The sequence below is a fragment of the Lonchura striata genome, chromosome 8 (assembly GCF_050655825.1).
Source record: "Lonchura striata isolate lonStrDom1 chromosome 8, ASM5065582v1, whole genome shotgun sequence".
NCBI lineage: Eukaryota > Metazoa > Chordata > Aves > Passeriformes > Estrildidae > Lonchura > Lonchura striata.
In genome coordinates this window covers 11,357,337-11,377,321 of record NC_140710.1, presented here as the reverse complement: position 1 = coordinate 11,377,321, position 19,985 = coordinate 11,357,337, and the positions used below count along the sequence as shown (strand labels likewise).

At 50.8% G+C, this 19,985-nt stretch overlaps 1 protein-coding gene and 1 long non-coding RNA gene across 5 annotated transcripts in view; one reads left to right on the top strand and one right to left on the bottom strand.

Moving 5' to 3' along the window:
* Nucleotides 1-12,297, bottom strand: part of ELOVL1 (ELOVL fatty acid elongase 1) — a 29,481-nt gene extending 17,184 nt beyond the window's left edge. For 2 of the 4 annotated variants that reach the window (XM_085585766.1, XM_021527832.3), the window contains exons 1-7: nt 12,236-12,297; nt 2,196-2,257; nt 1,571-1,761; nt 1,332-1,412; nt 1,066-1,122; nt 625-730; nt 333-469 (exon numbers count right to left, since the gene is read on the bottom strand). In XM_085585766.1, coding sequence (XP_085441892.1) covers nt 333-469; nt 625-730; nt 1,066-1,122; nt 1,332-1,412; nt 1,571-1,761; nt 2,196-2,241 — 618 coding nt within the window. In that variant the 5' untranslated portion in view covers nt 2,242-2,257; nt 12,236-12,297. Of the gene's footprint in view, nt 1-332; nt 470-624; nt 731-1,065; nt 1,123-1,331; nt 1,413-1,570; nt 1,762-2,195; nt 2,258-7,727; nt 7,803-8,562; nt 8,694-12,235 lie in introns of all 4 variants that reach the window. The other 2 variants (XM_085585765.1, XM_085585764.1) reach the window with 2 other exon arrangements.
* On the top strand, nt 11,193-12,901 carry LOC146766746 (uncharacterized). The gene is made up of 2 exons (XR_014956873.1): nt 11,193-12,487; nt 12,644-12,901. It is a non-coding gene; the product is annotated as an uncharacterized LOC146766746 (long non-coding RNA).
* The last annotated feature ends 7,084 nt before the right edge of the window (nt 12,902-19,985 follow it).

Below are 19,985 nucleotides of genomic sequence, written 5' to 3'. Positions count from 1 at the left end.
GACCTTATTTTTAAAGGCAACACCTAGACTCCTTTCCCAGTCTGAAGCAAAGGTCTTTATGGTGAGGCATTCAGCAGCAGCTGAAAGAGGCAGGCACAAGTCCAGAGCAGTATATGCCTCTCACCCTCCCAACATGGCTGCAGCCCAGGAGCTGAACAGCACCCACACCCCAGCCAGGCTGGTAGGGCTATCAGAGGCCCACAGTGGGGCAGAGCTGCTAAAAACCCAGAGCAATATGCTACAGAGAAGACAACTGCTGCTGGCTGCCACTTTCAAAGGTACAAGGGCTGCCCTTCACATCAGGCACATGGTCTGCTGCCTCACAGACTCACCAGCTGGATGGCTGTGATGTGCTTCTTCCACCACAGGTACTTCTGAAAGGCAGGTCCTGCTGCTGACAGCCCATAGTAGAAATACATGACAACATGCACCATGGAATTGATCATGGCATGGAATGAGCCCATTCCCCCTGTTAAAAGAGATTTTCCTTAGTGTAAGTCAATACACTCCACAGCAATCAGCTACTACACAGAGCTGCTAAGAGCACAGCAGGGCCAAAAACCCCTTCTCAGCATGCTGGGGTAACCCTACCCAATTCATGCACCCAGACAGTTGCCATCTTACCTGGACCAAACTTTGCTCCCCACCACCAGCTCCATGGCAGAACAGAGTGGTGGAAAAGGTGCAGGAATGTGACCTGTTCATTCTTCTTCCGCAGGACAAAGATCACCTGCAATGAAAGCCCAACAACATTAAGGACCTGCAGCCCCAGGAGCAGCTAGAGCAGGCTGGGCCACTAATTCAGTGTGTGATCCCAATGATGCTTCCCTCCCTCCCTTCCCTCCACTCACTCTCATCACTCATTAGGTCACCCCACAGCTTCCAGAGCTGTAGCATGTAAAGAAGGGCCTCAGCACTAATATTCCAGGGTGACCTCCTTGGCAGTGATGCCAGACAGAAGCACTACCAGGTCAGACTGGAAGGGCTGCAAAAGCACCTACCCCAAATACACTGAGCTCAGCTTCCTGCCCAGCAAGTGGTGACAAGGCCTTCTCAGTAACTCACCGTGTCTGTCAGTTCAATGAACTTGGAGAAAACAAAGAGCCAAGCAACACTGACCATCTGTAACAGAACACATTAACATTAGAGACCTGCCTCAGCCTGAACAAGCCCAGCAAGGGAAGGGCTTCGTCCAGTTACCCTGGCATGAAACCAAAGCCAGGAGACTGCACATCCTCTGCCTCAGGAAAGGCAGGAGCTGTGACCCTGCCATCCAAACAGAAGCACTAAAGGCCATCTCTCTACTTATCAGGAGAGGGATGAGAACTCACCCTGAGGGCCTTGGGGTCCTGTGAGAAGTCCACAGGGTCACATCGCCAGGTGTACCCAGTGAGCCACCCTGCCATCAGGAACTGCAACAAAAGCATCAGAGTGAGACCTAACACATCACCCACTGCACGTCAAGCTCTGCACAGAAGGGCAGGGAACAGCCAGGAAAAGGGCTCCCCATCACCCACACAGCCTGCACACGCTGCTTTACACATGCCCAACAAAGCTACTGACAACTCACCTCATAGACTATGTAAAGGGAGAGTCCCACCAGAAAGAAGTTGTATAGCACCATGAACTTCTTCAGGTTTAGAGGCTTCCTGTTGGCCATTAGCCGGGGACCCAAGGATAGGACAAAGTAGACATATCCCAGAAGGATGCCCATCACAAGGAATGGGGACTGCATCAGTGGATAATCAGCAATGCGGGGGTCTGCAGAAAGAGCCACAGTGCAGAGCAGTTAGCATCCTCACCCCAGCCTGCTGCCAACAGTGCTACTGCCACAGTAGAGGCAAGGGCACAGCAATCCTGTTCTAGGACACGAGTGCAAGTAGGGAAGCAGTCTGGGAGCAGAGGCTGGTGAAGTCAGCCAGACTCAGTAGAGTATGGCCTGAAGCCATACTGCAGGGCAGCCTGGAGATCATCTGCCCAGGGCAACACAAGTGCCCCAAAACAATTTACACAGGCATTGATGCACAACAGTCTCAGGCAGCACAAAAACCCCAGAGTTGCACCTGTGTAAGGGCAAAGGCAGGATGCAGTTCGACCAAGGGATGCTTCAAGGGATAACAGGCAACCCCCAATGCCTCTGGCAGTAAAGCATGTAGTGCTACCTGTCTGATAGCTGGGCAGAGCCAAACACTGACCTGCTTTCTTCATGAAGTCCTGATACATAGTCACAATCCCCTCCATGGTGATGGCAGTGTCTCTGTGGAAAGAGGCAGGGAAGATCAAGCAGCTGTTTTCCCAGGAGGGCAGCCTACAGAGCAAAGCCCTGCAGATCAGTAAACTCCAAGCCCAATTTCAGAGAAACAGTCATCTATCTGGCCAGTGTTGCTTTCAGCTGATCACACACCAGAATCCACTTTCCAACTGAGCCACAGGCCTCCTTCACTTCTCACAGAGTCTGACTCTGTTTCCCCAGTTCTGCTGGGAACCCCATCATCAAATGTCAGCAGTCCTTCCAAGGCAAGAACCCAACATTTCAAGCCAGCTAGGAAAGCTTCCAACCTCAGCACTGTATCTCCAAGCCCATTCATCTTGCTCCTGCTCTAAAAGCTCAAGCATTATCATCCAGAAGCACCATGACATTGGCAGCACACTTCTCTGTCTGACCCTGAAGCAGAGATGCACAGCTGGCCCACACTCTACAGAGCACATTGCCTTTATGGTCAGCTCTGGGCTCCTGCCAGCTGATTCCCACCACAGAAGCAGCACACCATCACTGGCAGGCCCATTACATGAGGAAGGAAATCCATAGATTCAGTAACAAACATCAGTTTCTGGTGTCAAAGTTCCTGGTTTCACATCCTTGCACAAAACCCTCTGGACAAGAAACTACCACCACATAACCTAGTACCTCAAAGGCCAGGTGCATCCTGCTTGGCAATGGCGTTTCCACTCCCCTTCCAGACAAGGGAAAGCCATACGATGGAAGGCTGCAGGGAGAAGGACTGGCACTCCCCACACTTGCTCAGCCTCAGTATGAACACACACCAGAAAGTGATCTGGGCAGATGCTCTCCAGAAAAGCAGGAAGGGCCCAGGCTCTTACAGCTGCAAGTTTGAAATATCCTCACCCACCCTGTGTGCTCCCCAACCCACAGGACACCAGGCAGAGCATAGGCCCAGCCTCACCTGACTCATCCATCTTTAAGGGGGGAATTCCCCACAGCTGCTACCAGACACTCCACCTATCCCTTCCCTCCAAGAAGGTGCACAGGAGTCACTGCCCATGCACGGCCTTGGGGAAATGGGTTCCCAGCCCAGTCTCCCCAGGAGGTATATTGCTGCCACCACCAGGAAGCACATGGCCTCTTCCAGACCAGCAGCCAGGAGGCTGAAGCCAGAGTACCCTTCTTCCCAGTAAGGTCCCTGAGTACTCAGCATCCACTGCTACCTCAAGCCCTCACCAGTCAACACCAGCACTGCTCCTTCATCTTCAAAGCAAGAGGAAGAACTCAATGTCATCTTTGCTGTAAGGCAGGATGGCAGCACACTTCCTGTGCAGAGCTACCAGGCACCTCCATGGCAGGCTTTGCCAGCAGTAATCTTCAGGGGGTGCCTGGCACACACCATTCTGGCTCACCATTCCCTGCAAATCAGTTTGGTGCAGCAGGAGTGCTGGCTCTGTGCCTGCCCAGTCATACCCTCCACATTCCTCCAGACTGGGGAGTGCCACCTAACCTCTTTGCAAGGGCAGCAGAGCTCCAGAGCAAGCCTGCATAGCCACACAGCCCAAGGAGTTTTGCTGTGTTTCAGAAAGCACAGAAGGTGGTTTCTTGTGCCATTTTGGAGGCAGATGCAGCAATCAGGCAAAGCCCACTTAGGACTGATCCCCCCCACATATCAGGGGGACCTCAGCAGCAAAAAAAAAACATTCACTCTCCCACACAAGATTTCAAAGGGTTTAATAGCGAGTAATACTCACTTTTAGTACCACCGTGATGCAAGTAATATTTAAGGTTCTAGACACTGCCAAAATAATCCACTCACCACATGCAGCGAAAGCTGGCTAAAAGTATAGCAGGAACTATTGCATCCTTAAGGGACACTCAAGACTCAGCTGTGGGAAATATAGTAAGCACAAGTCTGGAAAGCTGCTGAGCTTTATGTTGCTTTAATGGCTAAGAGCAGGCTCCAAACTTGTCTGTCTAGTTTCAGCTTTCAACCACTACATCCAGCTACACCTTTATTTGCTAGATTGAGGAGCCCTCAAGAGTCAGCTCCCAGCAGAGACGCCTGACTATTCAAGGTCTGTGTTTATCTTATCAAAGTGAATGAGTCAGCCTTACTACAGGCCCAGGGCAGAGACAAATCCTGTTGAGTACTTGCCTATTCTGAGCAGACAAGGATGAGAAGAGAGTGTCGGCTGTCTTTGAGCTCAAAGCTCCATCTCACACTGCAGAAACACTTCAGCTTGGACACCATGGATCACTTCCCTGACCCCAGACCAAAGCCTCCAGTACCACTGGCCAACGAGGACCCCAGCTCAAAACAATTCGGAGTCCATAACAACTATTCCCCCGGGCAGTGGCAGAAGCCCATTTCAAACCAGGACTAGCACAGAAGTCCCCACCAGCATGAACAGTAACAAGTGTGTCTTATTGCTGTTTTGCAAAGCACCTCCAACACTCCTGCAGACAGGCTCTGGGCAAGCACCCAGACATCTACCAAGACAGAAATAGTAGAATTATGCTATAGGCCCTTATAGAAAGGACCTGTAAGTTTTCCTCAGTTTCTCTAGGCAGAACAACACCCTGTTAAATTAAGCTAACAGAGCAACCACATCTCTGGGGAAATCCCTGAGGTTTTCAGGTCTTTGGAAGACCTGGCATCTGTCCCCACTGGCATGCTACGTCATCCTACATCAAAGTGGCAAAGTATGCCTTGCTCAGTGAGCAGATGCAGGTATGTCTTGCCCTCCTCTGTCCCTCAAGGCAGTCCCACTGGCCTTGGGGTGTTGACAATTGAGCAGCAAAGTGAGAGTTGTAGGGCAGGCCCGAGAGTTACCTTCACTGCTCCATGCCAGCCTTTCTGCTGCAGGCAGGGGTTTTCCAGCACAGAGCACCAAATGTCCAGGAACCTGAACTCTCCTCCGCACACAACACCCCTCTGCACTTTGAAAGGGGTTCAACATCCAGACAGGTGTCGGCTCTTACTGCACATCACACTCTGCAGGTGTTCACAGCTCAGTGGTTGGATTTGTCCTCTCTGCACATGGGGGACACTTTCCTCTTACTCCTCCTAAATCCTGACCTTCTTAAGCAAGGAGCTGGGAAGGGATGCAGTACCCAAAGCTGAGCCTTGAACAGCTGAAGAGAAATCAAGCAAATAGGTCCAAGCATCCCAAATGAGCAGAAACCCTAGGGGCCCAAACACACCCTTGATGATACAGAGAAACGTTGCAACACATGTCCTATCTCTCAGCAACAGGGAGTCACTTCCCCCATGTCAGAGAAAAAGTTCCCCACTATTTGCAAACTAGAGTATCAGGCCACAATCTGCTCCGGTAACCAACATCAAGGATTAAATACTTGCTTACACCAAGCAATGTGTAGACTGCATATTTCCAGCAAGCTATACAGCTAATTAGTGCAACTTCAGCAACAACAGCAAGGCCTTTTATGACCAGCCCCAGTCAGACCACAGCACTGTCAGAACCATGACACTGACAGAGACCAGAGCTCAACCCAGTTAGTTTTGTTAACATCCTTGCAGGACACACATCTCCCCACACAACTATCTGCAAGCAACAGACTCTGCCCTAGACATTTAACACTCCTACTTCTCAGCATTCTGGTCAGAAATCAGTCCTGTAATAAGTGCAAAATCAAACACCCTCATCTCCCCACTAGTTTAATTAAAGGCAGCACCAAAACCATCTGGTAGGTGGCCACAGAGCTGCCACCCCAGGGAGAACTGGCATAAGGCTCTTGCTGAACTGGCTAAAAGCAAGCTTGGCCCTGTGGGGCTTCCCAGGGAGTAGGAGCCCTCAAAGGTCAGGAGATAATCAGTTGGCCAGATGTGAAACTAACTCACATCCCTGACCTACAAGCTGGCAACAAGGCTTGCTGCCTGATGCAGCTGCAATCTGCACGTCTCAGGAAGAGGCATCTTCCTCCCCCAGCTCCCCACCATAGCACCTACTCAATTGCCTGGCATTCCAGAAAGTCACCATGGGGTCTAGCAAAGCCTGCACACAGCCCCATGTGCCCATGAACTCTATTTCCCTGCAGAAGAGTGGAACTGATCAAGCCAGCCACAGACAGGGGTGTGTACTGTACACACAAGGCTGGCACCACAAAACATCACCACCAAGAGCTGACAGCCACAGCTCCAGCAGCTTTCCCAAGCTTATGCACAAGTGAATCCAGCAAGATGAGGAGCATGAAACTTTATCTGCCCCAAACAACACACAGACAGCAAGGCAGTCAGAGCAAGACAAGAGAGAGAAGGAGCTCAGCGAGCAATAAGCTGCAAACCCCTGTTTTCTATCAACTCTGCAGTGGGATCTTTCTAAGACTGAAGTGTACAGTGAAGCACAGGAAACTGAATTTCAATCTCCACTGTCTGCTGCTCTGTGCCCAGTCAAAGGGAGAGGGACTTGTAACCAAGCAGTACACATTTATTTCACACACAGCATCTCCTAACACCAGCTCAAACACATGCAGCAGAGGCTACTCAACAGGAGAGCTGTATTCATGTACACTTGCATTCCTACTATAATTTCAGCCATTCACTGAAGACTCAAGATAGCATTGTCCCCATGCTTCTGAAGTAATGTTTTTTCTCAAAAGAAATTAGTATAAAGACATGCCTGTCACCAGCTACAGAGGACAAGTCTAGCAGGACTACCAGAGCTTCTATGTTTTAAGTACAGAAAACCGTACCAACAGATATGGGCAGTAGCAACTCTGGTAGCCTGGCACCTCAGCTCTGAGGACTTGGGGGCAAACTCAGATTGGAATTTGAGAACAACCTGTCCCAGAACTCCATTCACAACCTAATTACAAAGACTGCAAGGAAACTTTATGCTAGCACCACCAGGTAAGTTTTTCTATTTGAATCCTATCCATTGGTCACTTCCTCTGGCTCACCTACTTCATGCTGAGTGTCAAAGGACATGGCCAACAGCCTGGTACCATATGTTCCACAGCAGTGGAACTTCATATTCTGAAGTCAGTACAGGAGGTGCTGTGAGACACGAGGGATGCAAACTCTCAAAGCCAGGATATGCAACAGCTCTTGCAAGAGCTGCCATTGCAACCAGTGTGGGAATCACACTGGCTGGATGCTAATCCTGGCACACTGGCAGGACCCAAGCAGCAGGAAGTGCCCTGCCTCAAGTTAAGCAGTTTCCTCATCCTCACCAAATGTGTGTTAACACCCTACCACTCTCTCACAGAGTGGTTGGAAAACCTTGAGGCTTTGGATAGCATCCTACAAACAGATTAAGCTCTCTCCTTCCCATACTCACTGGAAGCAGGGAAAGCAAGAGGAGACACCCAGATTAGCATGAAAACTCTGACAGTCAGCATGGCACCTCACAAGCTTTCACAGAATGGAGGACACACATTGCAATAGGGTCTGGTAACCTTGTACAAAAATCAAGGCAGATAATCAGACTTCAAGGTCCCACAAGAGCACACCTTGCAGTAAGAGGTTTAATATGCATACCTACTTTTTCCAGGGGCAGCACCTCCCCAGGCTGTTAAGAGTAGGTTTACTCCTTATCACAGTCAAAACTGGTGGCTGCATATTCAGAGAACAGATATCAGCAGAGAAAAAAACCAAAAACACAGAAAAGGCAACATTAGGCAGAAAATCTGACATAGCAAGGAGCAAAGGAGTAAAGAAGTGAAGGAAAAAAAGAAACAATGAGATAGCAACAGAAGTGGAAAATGAGGTATCTCCTGTCTGAACTAACCATACTGATCTGTGTCACTCCCTCATACAGCACCAGCTGAAGGGGGAAGGTAGAGATAGATAGCTGAGCTCCCTCTCTCTGAAGTGAAGGCGCCCAGCAGCCCCCCAGAGTGCACAGAGCACACTCAGGAAGGGTAGAACTAGGCAGGTGGCAGGAGGGCAGGCAGGGCTACATTGAGCTAGGCCAACTTCTAATACCTGCATCCAAAATCAGGTCAAGCCTTCTAAAGCTGCCTAGCAAACAAACAGAGCACCCCTGTCTGGAGGTGGGACAGGCTGTACCACAGCACTCATCTCTGGTTTTAATCACTATGCAAATGCCTCAATACAAGGCTTTACCTCTGTTCTCACAGCCCTGGCTGTAATCATGACACTGTAATGATTAGTGTGCTCTGCCCCATTCAGGCCTGTGCATTAATTAGACAGGTACATCAAGACAAGATGGACATAAAATCCACAAAGCAAGATGCAGAAAGGAAAGACTCACAAATTCCCACCAACAGCTTTATTTGAATTATTCAATAAGCCCAGGTATGAGCCCAGAGCTACTTCTCAATGAGACAAGGGGCCACTGGCTGGAACTTACCATGACACCAGCTTTGGGTCCTGTACCCTCCACACCAAGAAGGCAGTGCAGTCACACAACCTTCTAACAAGAGAGCAGGATGTTCTCTGACAGTATGAAGATGTCATACTCCAGTAGCACAGTATATGCACCTAGAACCCAACATGCCTGAGGCTTAATGGTGACCACATTCAAGGAGGTTCATAGCCTTCCAAGCACAAAGAAAGTGAAGTATGAAGCCTGGCTATCTCAACACAGGTGTAGATTGACCACTCAAAGTCAGTGCATTTGCTTCTACTGCTGTACAGACACGGCAAGCCTCCTAGGGTTAAGTAGAAGCAGCATGAGTTATAAAATCTGTGTGCACACAGAGCAAATCTTAAACTGCGAGAGCAAGCTAGCTGATCTGATCCTTGGGGTAAGAGCACACCTTGCAACAAAGCTGGAGGACTTGCTGCCAGTGACAGCTCACCACCCCAACCTATCCCAGTGCAAAGAATCAACTGTGTGACACACTAAATCAAGAAACATCAGACCCAGTTACCACCTCCACCATACTCAAGCCACTAAAGGCTCAGACTGAAGACAATAGCCTGATGGGGAATAGGCTGTGGCAGCTGCAACTTGTCATCTCTGAGCAACAGCAGCCCCACAACTCCTGCAGGGAAGAGTCCTGGCTCCTGGGGACCGTCTCCTCCCTATAAGAGCCCAAGCTGCCCCACCTGTTTGACTGGCAAGAACCAGACTTTCCAGCCCAAGTACTCCCACCATTTGACAGCCAGTAGGGCATACACTACCTCCAATACCCCAACACAAAAGCACAGAAACATAGAGCATCTCTTGGGCCATCACAGGCACTACTCCCAGTGTCCCTTGTAAGCATCTCAGGCTGAGTGTTCACCATGCTGTAACCCCCAGCAGAAAAGAAGAAAGTATTCACCTGTACAATTCAAGGAAAGGACCCAGTCAAACACCTGCCCCTAATACCTCAGGATGTAAAGCTTTTCTCCACTGGGAAAGAAAGGAGACACTATGCAACTTCAACAAGTTCCCTTATTTTTTATCTCTAACATACAGTACAAGATGCCTCTCAGCCAGAGTGAGCTTTTATTCCCAAGTCTCAGTTTTAACAGTACTTTTATATTAACTGCTTCCCTGAAGGACCATATAACCCCCACCCCAATGGACTTTCAGGAAACAAAAATAAAAACACAACATCAGGCAGGACCACAGAGGCCCAGGCTGTGTGGGTGGCACAGCTTAATCCCTGCAGCAAGATGTAGCAAGTATATGCTGCAACAACTGGCATCTTGCTGTTTCTCATCGGAACAGGCTGGTAGCAGCAGCTCACACCCATGAGTTAGAGGGGCTTCCTAGGAAAGAGATAAGGCACAGCAGTCTCAACCAAGCCCCAAGGGCTCAGCCAGCTGTTTGACTCTAAACTACCCTCAAGAAGCTGCCCAGCAGGTCTGGTGGGAAGGTCAGCTCTATCCAGCTAGGAATCTGCCCTGGCTGCATTCTGGTAGAAGAGAAGGTGGTCAATTTGGGACAGCACAGCAGGATGGATGCACTGCTGCACAGGCAATCCTGGCCTCCAGGAGGGGAAGAAATGCTCTGAGGAAATGTACTAGCAGGTAAAGCACCCAGTGTTATCCCATGCTGCCCACTGAGCATAGGAAGGGGTATTCACCCCAGCTTTCCCTCCCTGCCTTTAGGATTTCAGAACCAACATGATCAGTCACAGGGAAAGCACCTGACAGTCCCTCTGCGGGCAGCAGCCCGGGCACTGAGGCATAGACTGCCACCCACAAAGCTTAGCCTCTTGTTGTAATGCCTATTTATGCTGCTTCATTTAGTCTGTTACAACGTAAAAATAAGTAGCTTTCCCAGCTTCCCCTTCATTACAACAGAGGAACTGGCCCACGTAAAGAGATCTACAGACCAAGCCCTGTACTGCCAGTGGTTATCAAGCCAGTGGTCCAGGAAGCACAGTCCCCTGTGAACGACCACACCAGTGCCAGGTCAGCCCGAGGCCAGGCAACTGCTGCCACCAGGGGGGTGACAGTGACCTCCTCCTCCTGCCACCGCGTTCCAGAGCGAGGGACAGCGGGAGGCCAAGCACCTACACGAGCGGGCACTCAAAGCTGACATTGTGTCGCAGCAGCGGGGGAGGCCTGGTACTGCCACCCTGCCCGAAGGAGGAGGGAAGAGCCATCTGAATGGTTACATTGATGCCGACGGCTGGGTAAAACACAGCTCCCCGGCCGCCGGGGGCTGCTCGCACCCCACTGCGGAGAAGCCCCAGGAGACCACAGCCCTCGGCTGCTCCGCGTACCCGCAGCTCTCAGCCCGGTGGCCACGGTAGGAACCGAGCAGCGCCCCGCTCAGCCTTGCTGCCACCTCTGCGAGTCCCTCTGGCAAAGGCCGGGGCCCCGCTGCCCCCGAGGGAGCGCCGGGTCCCCCCGCGCGGGCGGCTCCCGGGCCGGGTGTGGCGCGGCCGGGCCCGGAAGCGGGGCCTGCGCGGCCGGGCAGGGCCGCGGCGGGCCCGGGGAGGCGCCGCGCCGCCGCCGCGGCGTGTGCGGGCCGAGCCTCCCTTCAGCGAGCCCGCGGGTACTCCGCTGCCTGCGGAGCCGGGACAGTCCCGCCAAAACGCAGCGGGGCGATGCCGACCTCGCTCCCGAGGCCGCGCAGCCGCCGGTCCCCGAGCCGGGAAGCGGGCGTACCCTGCGCTCGGGCCACCGGCCAGCAGCGGGGCGCAGCCCCGCCACGGCCGGGACCCAGCGCGGCCTCGGCTGAGGCCGGTGTTTGTGCCACGACACCCAGCCCGGAGGGACAGTCCTTCCCCCCGGCCGACCGGGAAAGCATCCCAGCCTCGCACAGAGTGACCGGCCCTACCCCGAAGGAGAGCAGCCGACTGCGGAAGGGAATTGCACCCTTCCCTGGCACCAGGGGTGCACCGAGGCAGCGGCACCGGGCTGTGAGCCAAGGAGCACTACCGCTTCTCACAGGACCCTGTTGCTTTTGAGAAAAAAGAAACCCAAGCAAAAACCAACCAAACAAAAAAACACTTCAACAACTCAACTCGGACTTCACTTGTGTCCCTCTGTCTGACACGGGCAGGTTTGCACACCGGTGAACTTGCCCCACGGTACTGCGGGCTCCCCCCTTACCGGGGGGGTGACAGCCTCGACAGCCGCACCCAGCGCGATCACCCGCCAAGGGCACGTCACAGTGCCACAACACCCATCCCACCCATCAGGCCACGGCCTCCCCACCCCTGTGGCGAGGAGACACCACACGCCTCCTCCGATGACCGCGAGCATCCGAGGTGACGGGAACATGGACATACACACACAAGCCTCCTTCAGCAGGCTAGTTAACAGGTGCCAAGCCAGCACATGGCTTCCCCGGAGCAGGACTCACCATTCCTGGCAGCAAAGCTTAACCCCCAAAGCAGCCGAACCCTGCTAGGGCCTTCTCAGCACCCTCCGGCTCTGCAACCACCTTCCGAAGCCCCCTCAGCACACCCCAGCGAGCTGCCCCGACCTACCACTAACCTCGGATACCGCCACCCAAACTCTCCCCCTCGCAAACATCCCAAATAACCACTAGAACAGACCAGACATCCCCAGCCCGCCCCCCACCAGGCAAGACCGGGCCCCGCACCCTCCACCCCACGGCCGCCTGCACTCACCGCCAGCCGCACCCCACTCTGCCGCCGCCACGGCCGCCCCCGCCATTAAAGCGGGAAGCCCCGCCCCCCGCCGCTGCCGATTGGCAGAAAGTGCAGAGTCCCGCCCCCGGGAGAGCCGCGGCCAATCGGCGCGCCCGCCACGTCCCGCCCTCGGGAGAGCCGCGGCCAATCGGCGCGCCCGCCGCGTCCCGCCCGTCCCGTGGCTGCGCCCACCGCGGCGGGGCTGGAGGGGCCGAGCGCTGTGAGGGGGAGGTGGGAAATGGCCGGGAAGGGATGCGGGTTGTGGCAGGGTCAGCGAGCGGTGCGGGGGGCTGGCTCAAGGGTGGTGGTGACGGCATGAGGGAGACCCGCACAGGTCGATAACCCTGCAGCTCATAGGCTTTTTTCCCTCTCGTGACACCGCAACAGGCGCCGCGAGCTTTCGGAGACACCGGACAGAGCCCAGAGACGCCGACTCTGACCGCGTGCAGTTTCCAGAGTGTTTCCATCCTGTGGCGCCTCCACAGTCACGCCAGCCTGCATCCTAAAAAGTGGCCGGGACTTGACTCGAGCTCGTCTGGTCTGAAGATGTTTTCAGAACTTACTATTCTAATTGTTAGGAATCATCTTCTCATTTCCAGCTTAATTTGATGCACTGCTGGTTAATAAACATTTGTTCCTCTGCCAGCATAGTAATTTATCTCACATGGTCCTGCCTTGGTGTTCATGCTACAGTGTGTTTGTAGACTGCAATCATCTTCCTCTCAGCCATTACAGGGAAGACTAAACAAGTTTTTCCAGCATTTTCTTATTAGTCTGCCTGTTCCTGTACCTAATGCCATGGTAGCTCTTTTTGCTGTGCTGCTGGTCAGATTTCCTCTCCTGAAGATGTGTGACCACGAGCAGTTACAGACTTGTGCTCACCTGGTGAGAATTTCCCACCTGGATACAGGCAGGGCTGCATTTGCAGAAGCAGGGCAGGCCAGTATCTCTTCTGGTGACTTTCTTGCCCTTGTTTGGTGGTACAGCCTTCATTTATTTTCCCCTACATTGTTAATGCACTACAACATTCTGATTTCATCAGATTACACCAAATATTTATGCCAGTCCTTAAGGAAATTAATTTATAAAAATATCCACAAAGTACCTCAGTAGTAACCTGTGTCCTGATATGCTCCCTTCCCTCAGTCTTTGCTTTCATCTTGACCTGAACCACTCCTTCCCACATGAAATTCCTGTGCTTGTTTCTGCCCCAACATCTACCATGGTTCCTAATTGGTCCCAAGGTTCAGAGCTGCTTCCCTGGAGTCCACACAGGGCCTATAGTTCTATAAAAAGGGGTTTTTTTTTAACTATCAAGTTAGTCAACATAATAAATTTTATTTTATTCTCCATTTCGTGCCTGCATGCTATGTTACTCTTTAACTGTATGCTCTTAACACCAGACTAGCAGAACCGAAGCAGTCTGGATCACTTTTTCTCCCTTGTTAGATATAAGCATCAGCCTTGTTTGTCACTATTGTTTTTCTTTTTTTGTTCTCCTTTTATTTTGCATTACTTTATTTTTACTTGATTTGTGTTCCAATTCAATGGAAACCTTGCTATGTAGTTTGTAATGAAATTAGAGATCAATGGATTCCTTCACACTCCCTCTTACTGGATTGTTTTCCACCTTGTATCCTGCATCTCATAGCTTTCTCTAAGCATTCCTCTCTCCTCTGGATCCACCCTTACTAGCAGGCTTGTCAGGCTCTAACAATGAGCCCCAAATTGCGCAGCCCAGCCTCTTCCTGCTATTGGAATTAATTTTCAGGTCACTCTCTTTTCTTCTGCTCTGAATGCAATTTATTTCTCCACTCTTGATCCTGGACTCTATTTCCCTGTTGTGTCTGCCACCTCCACTATTATTTCTGTGTTGTATTTGCTCATTAGTTTTTTTCGTTTCTACTGCATCTTCTGCTTCACTCCTTAATTCTCCAACACATTTAATAGATTTCACCATTTTACTTCTCCTCTATCAGTTTGTTCTTCTTTTCACACTCACTAGCTTTGATGGGTTCCCTTTGTCTGCATATTGGCCTTTGGTTACTTCTCGTGCTCAGCAGGTGTCTGGGTTCCTTGGTGTTCACCCCTCCCACACCATTTGCAGTGCTGCAGCAGCCTGGGCAGGAGCTCCAGCTGGAGCAAGGACCCTGCTCTGCAGGAGCACCCTGGCTGCAGGGACATGGATTTGCTGCTGTGCTGTCCAAGGGGGTGATGAAGGGTCCCCTCCTAACCCCTGGGGACAGACCTCCAGCAAGGACTTGACTAATCTGGTATGTGTTGTGCATCTGGGTTTCTGCCTTCCAGCCTCTTTGGAAGCAGGGTAGCACAAGAACACATAGAAAAGAAAATCCCTCAAAAATAAGGGAGGTGGGGGAGACAAGTGGTGTGACCTGTTGTGTACAGCCTGATATTCCCAAAGTGTCTTGGGACAGAATCTTTTATAGATTAGTAATCTTCTACTTCCATCTTGAATCCTGCCCATCTGGCCTGAAATTTGGGAGAAGAGCTGTTTGCAGCTAGCCAAGTGTGTCACCCTGACTACAGTCTGGACCACCAGACCAGAGATGATCCTGCCACATGCCTGCCCAAGGGAGTCCTGCCTACTCTAGCCACTCCTGCAGCTGGCACAGCCCTATAAGTCATTAACTCTTCACCTGCAATTCAGGAAACAACTTGTGCTTGCTCCCAGCAGCCTGAGCTGCACCAGGCTCCAGTCTGGAAAAGCTTAAGCTCCTTCCTCCATCTCTTATCCTGGAGAACAACATACCATTTTCACTTTAGCTTCAGTGAGGGTCTCGCTGGTCCTTCTTACCATGGGGATCCAGTCAGATGGAGGTGGGTGGGAGCCTCTGCATTCCTCCTTTGCACTGTTCCCTCCACGGCTCCTTGTCTTCTGCTTGCTCCTTGCAGAGCCAAGTGCCCATCTCTTTCACCTCCTGGCTCTGCCCTGGTGCAAAAAGCAGGCGTGGGCGAATGTAACTTGCTGAAGGCATAAATACTGAAGCCATCCTCAGTGCACACAATTACCAGACTATCAGATGGGAAGGTCTGTAAGAACTAAGCAATGGAAAAGGAATGAGGTTCATTGAGGGGTTATGACCTCAGGGATTAGTATGTAATGAGATATGCTGGTGCAGTGTTGCACCTTTTCTGGTGCCAGTCTTGAAGACTGGCTCAGGCTCACCATGCAGCTGGGTGGGAAAAGGCAGGTTTCAGTCTCTTCAGGTGTAAAGTATCTCCGTTTTCTGACAATTTAGAAATTCTAAAAAATCTTGGTTCTCTGGGGAACTAAAATATCTTTTTGATCATGCCTGGTTTATATAGTAAATTTATATTCTCTTATCCAATGGATGTATAACTATGAATTTATGTTTTAAATACTGATAAATTGAATGGTGAGAGTTTTATTTGGCAAAAACTTGAAAAAAATTGGCTTGAAAAAAATCTAAAAGAAAATAAAAACTTCAAATTAATTCAGTGAAATTAAATACATGAACAATTGGCTCCATATCTTTTCAGTAATGTATTTGACACACATAGTTAGTAAATTTACACATCTTAATACACTTGAGGAGTGAGAAGATGATTTACAGATCCTCCCATCCTTTGCTATTTAATCCTGAAAAACCAAAAATTTTGCATGTGACCAGATAAAAACACTGAATGTAAATTGGCTCTCTAATGTTGTTTTACCCTTCTCCCTTTCCCTGAGGCTGGACTCTAAAGCACTATCAACCACAAATTATTGCTGCACACTTTCTCTGTGGCTCCATGGAAAAAAACAGTAAGTCAATTATGCTCACAATAGCAACACATCCAAGAAATGTTCCTACAACACCTCTGTCTATACTGAGAGAATCAAAAAAGGCTTTAATGGCCACTAGAAGTGGTGAGAGATGACACTACTCAGTACCTGAAGGCCTATTAAATGCCATCATGTCACTCTGCAATTTCAATAAATGGAGGTGGGCAGGTAGGCCATGCCTGGGCATGTGTTCAGGCTGACGTGTTGCCTCCTTCCACAGCTGATATCAAGATTAAGTAACTCACCTTGTGAAATATTTTGTGTTATTTGTGCTGATTACATTATAGTGGCAGTAAAGGCCAAATACTGCATCACTGTTGTCCCCTTCCCCTAAGCCAAAAGAAATGCTTTCACATTCCTGGAATCTGAAGTCCCTATAACCCCCTCAAGCTACCAGCAAACAATCCACAATATTTCTGTAGCCAACGGGCATGAAGTGACCCTGTTGAAACCCCTGTTGTAACATGACACTGTAGATTTCCATTTAAATGTCACCTGCAACAAGGCATTTCCTGAGATGGAAGGGGCAGTGCAAGCATCACCTGGAAGCTTGCTGGCACCGTGGTGGATCTTTGACAGCAGACTTTCACCCCTGTGTGTTTAATTGCTGGACTTTGCCTGCCAGCTGGGGTGGGCAGCACACATGACCGTTGTTTGCTACTGGGACAAGAATTCTTTGTCAGCTGCATAGCAGCCTCTCCAGTGTGAGCTGACACCCACCTCCATGGGCTGGAAACATCACTGCAGCAACACAGAACACCCTGGGGTCCTCCACAGACATGCCAGAAATCTCAGCCCACTCTAGACCTGTTAAAGCATTCTTATTTGTTCCTGTGTCCTAGAGAATAGTCTTAGGGAACAATAGTGCTTGTTTCAAATCCATCAAATCATGGGGCGGGGGGAGGGAAAGAAGCCGAGCCATAGTCACAGCAAGGTGTCTGAAGATATTAAAAGCCTGGAGAAGCCCATTCTTCAGTGTCTCTGCACAGCAGCAGGCATGGCAGGACCACCTCAAGGCCCAGAGTGGACTGGCAGGAGGCTGGAAAGGGTCAGGAGGTCAGAAGGTTTCAGGACATTAAGCTCAACAGGAGTCCTTGGTTACGGTACAAGTATTGGTGACTGACCACAGGTCACACCTTGGCAGAAGACCACAGGAGCTCTGGGAGCTCCATCTCTTGTAGGCACATGAAAACTGCCCCTTCTCAGGGACCTCTCAAGGCTGGGCACATGGGCATGACCTTTCATGGGCATATGCTCCTGAAGAGAGGATAAGCAGGTGGTGAGAAAGCCACAGTCCTGCTCATCCCCAGAGTCCCCTTTCCACACAAAGTAATTTCATTATACCTCTGTGATTTAAAGCCCACAGGAGCTGATCATCTCTGGCAACCTGTCCCAGACTGCCCGGAGCCTGAGGGAGCAGCTTGGTAAAGCTGGGTGACTTCTTCACTCAGGCAGTTGGGATTACAGTCAGATTTGGTGACTCGATGCCCAAATGTCATGCTCCACCACTGTGTCCCAGAGCTGTCCTCCTAAATTGTGGAACAGTGATGCCACGCAGCTCCATTGAGTGAGCAAAGGAAGAAGAAAAAACCCTCCCAAAGTGCTTCAGGCTGTGCTGGGGACTTTCCTGAGAAGATTTTGCCTTGACCTGAAGTGTCCACAGAGTCCTTGGCAGAGGCTGCCCAGAGCAGGGTTGCAGATGCTGCACCTCGGCCATGGGGCAGCAGGGTGTGAGCTGCCAGGCATCAGGCTGAGCATGCTGCTGGTCACTCCACAGGGACTAAGCCATAGAAAGGATATTGTCAGAGCACAGGATTGTTCTGGGAGAACAGGCTGCACAAAGAGGAATTGTTTTGCCATGAAATGAAGCCATGTTTAGCTCCAGCCACGGCTGGGCTTTGCCTGCCTGTCTGGGCTGCAGGCTAGCAGGGGATAGTCTCCTCTCTAGCCTGCCTGGCATCTTCTCTGCTTCTGAGGTTGTCCACTGGCACAGTCAGCAGCACAAGTACATGCCCTGAGACCCATAGGGGGTAGGGAGAAAAAGGAAAGTGAGTGATATGAAAACTTGTGGCAGGTCTGCCATGGCCAACTGCACCTGCCTGGCAGGTCCAAGAGGCTCAGGGGAAGGGGAGAGTAGCTGTGGGGCAGCTTCCATGGTGAGGAGCTGCAATTTCTCCCAGTAACTGCTATATACTCACCTCTCCAAAAGGCGTTGTTGAAGGCCTCCCTGACTGTGTGTGAGGGGCAAGAATCTTGCACCTGAGCTCCAGCAAGATACATGGGAGCACAGGACACAGAAGCAAAGGGAGAGGGAGCTGCGTGCTCAAAACATGGGTTGGAACACTCCTATAATTTCCTATTGGTTTTACTCCCTGTGTAAGTGAATACCACATTTAAGAGGAATGGTGGATGCACCCACAGAAGCACTGTGAGTCATTACTTCCCCAGCAGCTGCAGTGGGGCTTCCTCAGCCCAGGGCTGCCCAGCTCCCTGCCCAGCTGCGGGGTTGCTGCACACGTGGGAGCTCCCGCTCAGCCCTGTGTGCAATCAAGTCACGACCTGATGCATTGTTCTGCTGATGGAGCAAAACAGGCTGGGCCATGATGACGACGATGACGATGATGGACACTGTTTCTACTGCTGTGATGCCCATGAGATCCTAAATATGCAAAATCAAGACAGCCAGAATTGGTTCCACAGCCCTTATGCAGAACATGTTTCTCAGGGGGATGCAGACCGTTCCTGTGTTAGCTACTGCCACAGGCTCTCGGGGCAGGGCTTTGAAGTCCTGCCACGCTGCTGCAGCAGAGCAGGAGACAAGAGCAGTCTCTCTCATATCACACAGCAGGACCCCAGCTTCAGTACCAAAAATAAACTCCACATAAACATCCGCTGCATGTTTCAAAGCCAAATTCCCGTGGGAGCAGCACACCTCTGTGCTGCACGCCAAGGTGGGCAGAGCCCAAGACTGGCACATGGCAGTGGGAGACAGACACGTCCCCCCAAAGCCACCTGGCAACAAGCATAGAGGGAGAAGGTCTGCATTCAAAAGAGGAACATCCTGGGAAATGCTGCAGCTTTGAAATAACTCTTAGACAACAACGCCCCAAAGCATGGCCTTTATCCCAATGCATGACCAGCAAATAAGAAACTTAATGCAAAAGTACCCTGGGGCACAGTATTTACTCAGAGGAAAGGAGCTGACATACCAGGCTGGACTTAGCACCCACTGCTATTTCAGTGCAGCAACTGCTTGGGCATGATGGTAGCAAAGGGAGAAGCCTTAAAACAAGCAGGTAAATCAATGACAGAATCTGAGCAGCAGTGATAAGATAGCTGCTGCAGAAACTACAGCTCTTAAACCACTGACTTTAGAAAATATGCATCTCAGTCAGAAATATACATGCAATAATTTCCTTTATTTAAAAAAATACACACCAGAAAAATAAAAAAGACAAAGGCTTCTCCTCAGAGGAGCCAGACAACATGGTATGCTTTGAATTATGCTCGTGTACAGGGTTACCCCTAGGGAAATTACAGAAGGTTTTCATTAATTTCTAAGTGCAGGTTTCCACCAAGGCAGCGTTCCTGGATCCAGCCAGAGAGCTGCAGTGTCATAGGGACAATAAATAAACTGTTGAATCACATCAGCTTGAACTATTTTTATGGCATGTATTACAAATACATCCAAACATCCCATTTCTTGCGCTTCAGCTTTTACCACCACAGCATCTCTGTGAGGTACAAAGTGGTAACATTTTCTGTCTAAGACAGTTGAAGGTTTATTTCACTTGGGTGGAACGAGGAGATCCACGGGATTTTTTTGAAAACACCTGTGTATTCATTTGTAGGCACCAGCTGTCACACAGACAGGCTCTGCCTCTGCTGGGGCCACCAAGCTCATGCAGGGAACCTGGGGAA